The 9,314-nt window shown below is 44.9% G+C and overlaps 1 protein-coding gene across 1 annotated transcript; it reads right to left on the bottom strand.

Annotated features, from left to right (window-relative positions):
• Window positions 1-816: 816 nt before the first annotated feature.
• Window positions 817-976, bottom strand: LOC109699108 (ATP synthase F(1) complex subunit epsilon, mitochondrial-like). The gene is given in 1 exon segment (XM_020183653.2): window positions 817-976. A coding segment is annotated over 1 exon segment (156 nt). The 3' UTR covers window positions 817-820.
• Between the last annotated feature and the right edge of the window lie 8,338 nt (window positions 977-9,314).

Here is a 9,314-nt window from a genome sequence, read left to right as displayed (position 1 = left end):
TCCCCCTGCATTTTCCAATATGCAGTCTTTCTCCTCTCTTTTCTCCAACTAAATTCTCTGCAAATAAAATCTTCCCGACCTCTGCTGTTAGAGTCTGTGCTTTCATTCTCAGAGCAGGCTCAAGAACCCTGAGCATCTGAAATTCCTGCGCCTGTCATCCGTGCATTAACTGGGTTAGGTGGCACCTGACCAGAGGCTGGCTACCAATCTGTGGCATTGCCTGCTGGGAAAAAGATGAGTGTGATTTAGTGTCTGTTCTCAGATACAAGACTTGGAACAGGGAATCACGGAACAAAGAATTTGGCTGATCACTGTTCATTCCAGGTCTCTGCACCTTTAGAATTTTCCTAATGTTATTCATGGTGGTTACCTTGGGCCACAGCTGACAGTTTATGCTAATAAGGTGACTCAGGATCGGTCTGGTCACATTTGAAAGACCAACAATCATCAGCCTGACCAGAGATTGAGTCACATGGACAATGGAGACCCCAATAAAACTCTGGACAACAAGGATCAGGTGAGCTTCCCTGTCCAGCAAAACTGCGTATTATCATACACTGACATGCTGGGAGATGTATGCCTGGGGAGGATGAATCCTCATCTTTGGGGTGCCTTGACCTCATGCCAATGCATCTGTCTGTCCCTTCAGGTCTGGTTTGTATCTTTTTTCTTTAAGTGAACCAACTGTCAATTTATTGGCATCATTAATTTATGAACAGACAGGTAAATCCCCCCAAGAAGAGAGATAATTTCAATCTGCCATAACTTGCTCATAGTCCTCACTTTGAAAACATAGCATTTCTTGCTTTGGTGGGGTGGATTATTCCTTTTTCACTTTCACAATTCTTATGCTGCTGCCAGAAGTCTTCTCGGCATTTGCTTTGAATTCTGTCTTCAGTGCATCCCTCACTGCCTTTGCACAGATATGGGAATATCAGATGTAGCTGAATCCAGCCTGTCTCTAGTACACCCCCATGGTGCCTCCAGTTCGATGTGTTGGGCTGGATCGTGAGGAAGCTGCATAAGGGGCCTAGCCCGGTTTGTGTCCTTGTGTTAAATAAAACTGCAGTCCTTCCTGCTGTGGTTTCCTGAGTTCTGTGAGTCGTTCTAGAAAATGAAGGAACCTGAGGGGTGGTGGGAATCTGAAGGGAGGGTGGATTGGGGACTCCCCTCGCCCAGATCCCTCCTCCCCATGGCTGGGTCTGAAGGAAGGGCAGCCTAATGGCTGACTATGCTTCAGCCTGTGGAGTTTGGCCCCACTGGTCATTGGTAGCAGAAGTCAGTGTTTGCCAACCCAGCTGTGCAGATTCTCCTGCTACAGCTTCCCCACGGCAGAGCTGTGGGGGTGGTGTGTGCTCAGGAACCCCGTGCTCCTCTGGAATCATCTATTTATGGAAATGGTTTCTACACCCTGGAGGAGGGTGAAATTCATCTCTCTAATTTCCACCAAAGGCTGAAACATCTTTTGTTTTTGTTTTCTTCTTTAAAATAATCTTATTTTAGGGGGCTGGAGGCATGACTCAGGAAGTAAAGCAGCTGCCTAGCAAAATCAAGGCCCTGAGTTCAAACCCCAGTCCTGCCAAAAAAACAACAAAACAAACAAAAAAAGCTTATGTTTTAGTTTGACCATATTTTCTTGCCCACAGATGACAATTTGGAACATCCCCAGGGTCCCTTGGGGAGTCATCTTAAGGTCACATGCCAACAGCAGCCCACTGTCATAATAGACCCAAGCCACCTACAACAATTATGACTCAGGCGTAGGGTGTGGGAGAGGTGGGTACCAGAAGGGACTGCTGAAGCCACATGGTAATCCTAGGTTTTCACTAAGCATGTAATTTAAAAATCCATGTGTGGTGATATTAACACCACTGCCTACTACACATCTGACACTCAAAAGCCCATGCTGGGCCCTTAGGGAGCACTCACCTTTGGTCATGGGGGCTGGGGGTGACTTGTGGGGCTCTTTCCTCCTAAATTAGCCTCCAGCCAAAGCCAGACTGGCTCAGGTAGAGTCTGAGATGAAAGGAGCCAGTAGGGGGCTCTGGGAAGGTTTTTATTATGTAACAGCCAAAACAAAACAGATGCACAGCTGGTGCTCTGGGTCAGGTCCTTGTGTCACACCAACCAGCCCTGTTCAGAGCTTACCTGCCCTGCTTAAATCTGTCTGTCCCCAGACATGTCTTGTGTCTTGTGTGAGAGACTGGGGCTGCTCTCCTCACTCTGCATCCTGAAAGTACTGACAGAAAATATTGGTGGACTGGGAAGGAGAAAAGCAATGGAGGAACCCAAACAAAAGAGGCCTGGGATGAATGACATTAGGAAACATTCTCAAGCGAAGTCTGGCCCAAATACGGTGGACAGAGGTATGAAAACCCTTGCATTACAAAACACCTAAAAATGTAAGAGGCGCTCAAACTGCTTTTGCTTAAAAGTACTGACTCCTTACTTGGGCCCATAAATTAACTAAAAACGGGAGAACCTTGGCATCCGTGCCTCTATTTTGTATCTGTCTTTGCTCTAAAGCCATTCTCTTTGCAGTCACTTTTCAATCACCTTGGATTCCAGAAAGGACAGACTGATAATATCTTTATGATAAGGGACTGAAACTTCCCATAAGGAACAGTGGAGACTTGCAGGGCAGACCACCCCTCCAAAAGAGGACACTTTCCTGTAATGATGAGGCTGCACCCTGGAGCAGGAATATTCATCTCATGGGACCAGATTGCTCCCCTCAAGTGATGACAGCGATAACATCTTCTCTAGATGCTTCTCGGGGACCCTTGGACTGAGATAATGGCCAATCAGAACACACCTGTGACCGGGACTGCTTAACTATGCATTCCTTTGTCCCCTGCTCCCAGTTATTTTGTCTACTTAAACCTATAACTCATGCCTATACCCCAAAGATGGCTGAAGATGAGCCGAGTGTTCACTCTGCCTCTTCCCACGGCATGTCCCGGCCATGCATTAAACCTCCTTTCTCTGCCTTCACCATGCTTCTTTATTTGGCATTTAGGGGGCAGTGGCCAGACCTGGCATATGGAACCTCAGGAGTTTGGGCCTTGGGTCCAAACTCCAGCTTTGTATATCTGAATAAAATTAAGTGTCCTTTCAAATGAGTGGATGAGTTCACAGAAAAGAAAGGAAGGCTAGAGAGCGTGTTAGTTTTCTATCACCACCATAACAAATGCCTCCAAACTTATTGGCTTACCACAACACAAATTCAGTTCCTTACAGTTCTGGAGGGCAAAAGTGTAATGTTAGTGTCACTGGCTGCATTCCCTCAGGGAGAATCTGTCGCTATAGAATTTTCTGATTGTAGAAGCCCCTCGTAGTCCTTAGCTGTGCCCCTTCCTCCAGCTGCAAGGCCAGCAACATTGCATCCCCAGCTGCTCTCATGTAGGTGCTGCCTTCATCCCCTCTTTTCCCCTCCCTTCCGTACGTAGGGACCTTTGTGATGGCATTGGTCGCACTCAGATAAGGCAGGGTACTCATCCAGTCTTAAAGTCAACTGATGAGTAACTATAATTTCATCTATAGGCTTAATTCCCCTTTTCTGTGCCAAAGGAGATCTAGAGAATTCTCCAAAGACTAGGATGTGGAAGTCCTAGGGGTGGGAGGGGATGACCCTTCCTACCAGAGGGGTTTTGAAGAAACCAAGAGTTTTAAAGAAATTTCCCAGAAGGTCACTCAAAAGAGATGAAGAGACGAAAATTTCTGAAAGAAAAGATAAGGTATATGGAATGAGAAAATCAACTTATGTTTAGTATAAGCTCCTGTAAGAGAACATAGAGAGAGAAGAAAAGCAATATCCAAGATAATGACAGAGAACTTTCCAGAACCGATAAAGGACATGAATCTTCCCATACAGAAATACAGGGAGCATAATAAACTGTAAGTCAGATAAGTAAAAATAATGAAATTGGAGAACTTCAAAATCAAGGACACGGATAGCCAGAGAGAAAATGACAGAGTGCCTACAAGATAAAAAGAGACTGACGTCACACTTCCTGATAGCAATAACCAACTCCTACAGACAACAGACTAATATCTTCAAAGTTCTAAGAGAAAAAGCCCAACACACTGGGGTTTCTTAGCCAATCAACATTGTGATTTTGATTTTACAAATGGATGGGTTTCACTATGACGCTTCCATACAGGCAAACATCATGCATTGGTCATGTCCACTTCCTCCCGCCCTCCCTGCTGTCTCCCCACTTGTCCCTTTGCCCTTCCCTACTAGTCCCTCTTTCACTTTCAGGCCATCTTTGTTGTTGCTGTATTGTGTTGTTTTGTTAGTTTCCACATATCAGGAAAAAACATGTGATACTTGTCTTTGTGTGTCTTGCATAATATGGCAATCTCCAATTACATCCATTTTCTTATAAACAACATAATTTCATTATATTCCATAGTGAATTATACCACATTTTCTTTATCTATTCATATGTTGACAGAACTGTAGGTTTTCTGTTTTTGTTTCTTCTCAGAAGACCGTAATTTCTGTATGTCTTTGTTTAAATCGTTTTTACATTTACTCACATGTGTATACATTATTTGTGTCACCATTCCCCCCTCCCTCTGCTTCTGGGCAGAACTTGTTCCACCATCCTGTTCTCTGATTTTGTTGAAAGAGAAAACATAGGAGATAATAAGAAAGACATAGCATTTTTGCTAGTTTGAGATAAAGATAGTTATACAGAGAGATTCCTGGCATTGTTTCCATGCACTTGTGTATTGCAACTCACAACACAGAGCTGTCATCTCTGCCAGACAACTTCACTACTTCCTGGTCACCTTCCCATAGTGGCCTCTGTCAGTTTAAGATTACTTTATTTACTCCTCTACAGTGGGCCCATCAACCACTTTGAAGTTTTAGGTTTCCTTCCCTTTCCCTATTCCTTCTGTATGTATTCTCCCCTTAGCGTGTGACCCATGTCCAATATTACTGCATTTGTTTTAGATCTAAAGTCCACATATGAGGGAGAACATGTGATTTTTGGCCTTCTGAACCTGGCTAATCTCGCTTAGGATGAGATGGTGTTCTCCAATTCCATCCATTTACTTGCAAATGAGGAACCAGAGGTTTATTCCATAACTTGATTATTGTGAACAGGCCACAATAAATATGAGTGTGCAGATATCTGTATTATATGCTGACTTTATAATATAGTTTCATACGCAACTAAATTACTCAGGAATGGGAGTGATTTCCAGGTCTAGCTAAAACAAAGAAAACCAGGGGACAGAAGGATATGCTTTTAAATGATACCTGAATTAAGATTAGCAACACAGTGGGATTAAGATCACAGAATTAAGATCAGCAACATAGTGGGAAATTCTATAGGACTGCTCAGTTTCTTCAACAAATCAAATGAATTATAAGGAATTAGATAGAGACCGAGAAGAGAGAGAATACAAGATCTGTAAGAAGTGCAACAGTCCATCAAAAGGAGAAAGTACAATAATGGTATGGAGGGAATAATGACGGAGGAGATTCCATTTTGATGGGGGAGACATTTTAGAAGCAGACATCTGAAGGAGCATGAGAAACAACAGGTTTCTCAGAGGAATAACAGGCCTTTTATCAAGATAACAGAATGCAGCTGCAAAATGTGGGTGGTGGGCCCCAAGGCCAGGATGAGCTGACCAGACCTTTTTGGAATGTTCTGTTCTGTAAGGATGGGGACAGGCAGGTGGCTGGGTTCAGTGGGGCGTTGACTAGGCACCAACCAATCACAAACATAGTTTCAAGGTAGAGTAGTTGGAACCAAGCCAGGCAGAGCCCTATTGCACTCCTAGACTTCAGCTATTCTACAGCATAGCTTTTCCTAAATCCTCCCACATGGGAGCTTTGCTGTCTTTTCAATAAACTTTGTACTTGCTTCACTCAGATCCTGGTCCAGCATCTTCAATCATCAACTTCATTAGGACATAAACTCAGGCTCAGCAATCCAGTATCAATGGGAAAGGAATGCACACCAATAAAGTTGTAGTAACCAAACTAATGTCAGATAAAAATAGACTTAAAGGCAAAGTATCTAGAGGGATAAGGAGAGTCACTCTATAGTGATAAATGGGATGATTCACCAAGAAGATACATCACCAAGAAGATACAGCAATACTTTACTTGGATACACCTATAACATGGCCTTGAAATATATTAAGCAAAAGTTGATTATTCTACAAGTATAGTAGCAACTGTTTTTTCGGGAAGTTTGTCAAGGCAGAATAAAGTAGGAAGAAAGAGTAGATGGGAAGAGAATCTCTTCCTGCTTGACACACAACAGATAGGAGCAGAGAGGCTCAAAATGGTGGTCCTTGCCCTAGGCATACTTGTACCTTTTGAGCTGGGGGATTCCAGCTTGAACCCTTACCTAGACACGTGGTCACATCACTACCTCATCAACTTCCTAATGTCTGTACTGGGAACTTTTAACACACCTTTCTTCATAACTGGTAGGCATAGGAGCTCTACACCCAATAATTGGAGGATACTCATCCTTCACAAGCCCATGTGCACATTTTCAAAACTTAACCCTGCATGAGACACAAAGCAAATTTCAAAGAATCAGCATTAGATGGACACGATGCTATTAAATTAGGCATTTACATGAGAGAAAGGTCATGTCGCTAGGAAACATGACAATAGGTGAGGGGATGCATTCCCCTCTGGCTCTCAACGACGGCTATCAAAAACTGCCACCCCTCCAAATCCTCACACTGCCCATTCTAGGGAGTGCTCTGAACCTTGACGGCAGCCTGGCACAGTGGCTGGTTCCCAGGGTGTGCCTGACTTGTCCCTAGACCAGCCCCACAGGCTTGCTGGAGGGCTGTTGAAGAAATACAAACCAACGCAGGACTATGGGAAGAACCAGCAGAGGCAGCCAAGCTGTCTCATTTCAGCTAGAACCTCAAAGGCTATGAATGAAACAGATGGTGGTGAGTTCCCCAGTTCTCCCTCACCACTCCCATCCTTTAGGGCTGCATCCCCCAGGCTGAGTGAGAGAAGCCTCCAGAGCCAATAAGAGAAGAAGCCTGACCTCTGACACCTGGTGTGTGGGGTACTGAAGCTAGAGTACAACCTATACCTGAAGGAGCTCACATAAAAGATAGGGCACAGTCCATGGGTGGGGACAAAGTAGCAGACTACATAGGAAGAACAGATGAGAGGATTTGCCCAAGAAGAGAGCTTGGAGGAGCCTGGGACCCTGGATGCCCCAGGGCTGTAGGGTTGGTTGTAAAAAAATCACCTGGAGGGGATGCACTGCCTGTTTGGGGGAAGTAGGTTAAAAGCTCTCTGTTTAGGACAACCCCAGAATATCAGTTAAGGGACCCCTTTCTCATCTTCAGAGAAGCCAGGAGCCCGTGGTGGGCATCAGGTGGAATGGAGGAAAGGCAGGAAACAAAGGAAATGTCAGCATCACCCCCATTCCACTGCAGGCTACCAGCCTCAGGCCACCCTAAACTGAGGAAGGAGAGATGCAGGGCATTAAGTGAAGTACTGAGTGCATTTATTTGCACTGGACAGAATGTTTTCATTATTAGTTTAATAATGAGAGTGCAATGGTGACTGAAAGTCACTGGAGAATTTTTTTATTTTCTAGAAGTGACCAAAGATGTTTTGGAAGCTGTCCAAGGTTTCTTCCAAAGTGAGGGAGCAGCCATATAGGCTACAAAAGACTATAAACAGGTCTTCATGGTTTCCCATCTGCTCCCCACACACTCTTCCCAGTGACTAGTGATTCTGACCCAGTAGACAACTGTGACTGGCCAACTCAGCAACCAATTGAATGACTCACAGAAATGTGAATCTTGGCCCCTGCAGGCTAAGTCCTGGGACAGCATTTCCTGATGTTTGGCTATTCTTTCAGTTGAAAGAATGACCCAGTACTCTCTGGCAGGTCCCTCTTGACTAAAACGGGCCAGTCTGTTGCTGATGGTCATGCCTACCGTGGCTGTGAGGAGTGCCACAGAGGGGCACCATTCTGAGTACTTCCAGGTGTTGGTCCCACACTCTTACCTGTGTCCTGGGCCTCACTGATAACCTCTGGCCAGTCTCTGAGACCTGGCCAGAGGCTAAGCCCTTTTCTTTGACCAGCACATTTTTTAAATGAAATTTGAAAAGCTCCAGGCAAAGAGCACCCTAGCAAGCTCCCCCACCTCACCTTATGTCTGACCCACCCCAATCACCTGCTTGGTTCGCAGGGCCTGGCCCTAGGTCTCCTTTCCTCACTACTATCTCTGGATTTGTCCTCTGCCTTTCCGTCTCACCTGCAAAGGCCAGCAGATTCCTTTCTCTGTTTCTTATTTGTGCAAGATAAATATTACCTGCTGATTGAATATTTGATAAGACTTACCAATAAAACTTGTAGGTCTGGAACATGTTGAGTGTAGGGATTTGGTTTTTTTTTTTTTCCATTCACTCTACCTTAGGTCTACTCTTTTTCCTTCAAGTCAAATTGGGTAATATGTTTTTCTGGCAAATTGTATGTTTTATCCAAATGCTATTGTTTGGATCTAGAATGTCCCCCAGATGCTCATGTCAACAGCTCAGTCCTCAGTTCATGTAGTATTGGGAGTTGGTGGAACCATTCAGAGGTGGGCCCTAGTGGGAGGTATGCAGGTCATCAGAGGTGTGACCTCAAAGCAGATTGTGGAACCCAAGACCCTCCCTTTTTCTCCTTTTGTCTTTGCAACCATGAGATGAACAGCTTTGCTCTAGCCATGGTATGCTGCCCCAGGCCCAAAAACAACAAGGCCTGTCAATGTGGAGGTTTGGACAGGAACCTCAAAAACTGTGAGCCAAAATGAACCTGTCCTTTTTTTTGTGGTACCAGAGTTTGAGCTCAGGACCTCTGCCTGAGCCACACCCCCAGCCCTTTTTTCTTTAGTTTATTTTGACATAGGATGTCATACTTTTGGTCAGAGCTGGCCTCAGACCGCATCCCTCCTACCACCACCTTCTCAGTAGCTGGGATTAGAGACTTGGGTCCACAACACCAACCTTATTCTTTGAGATGGGGTCATGTGAACTTTTTGCCCAGGCTGGCCTCCCAGGTAGCTAGGATTACAGACTTGAACCAGCACCTCACCAAACATCCCATTTCTAACCCTCTCCCATTCTCCACCTTCTGAGAGCACCCCAACTGACTCCTCTTGCTCTTGGATGTCTCCCCAACTCACTAGGCAGTCAGAGCAGGAGGTTGTGAGCCCCACAACGCTGATTAACACCTCCCAATAAAAATATTTCTGACTGTCAACACATAGCTGTGGAACATACAGCAACATTTAGGGGAGCTAAGACCATC

This window comes from Castor canadensis, chromosome 4, assembly GCF_047511655.1.
Source record: "Castor canadensis chromosome 4, mCasCan1.hap1v2, whole genome shotgun sequence".
Classification (NCBI taxonomy): domain Eukaryota; kingdom Metazoa; phylum Chordata; class Mammalia; order Rodentia; family Castoridae; genus Castor; species Castor canadensis.
This window is presented reverse-complemented; position numbering and strand designations above follow the sequence as displayed.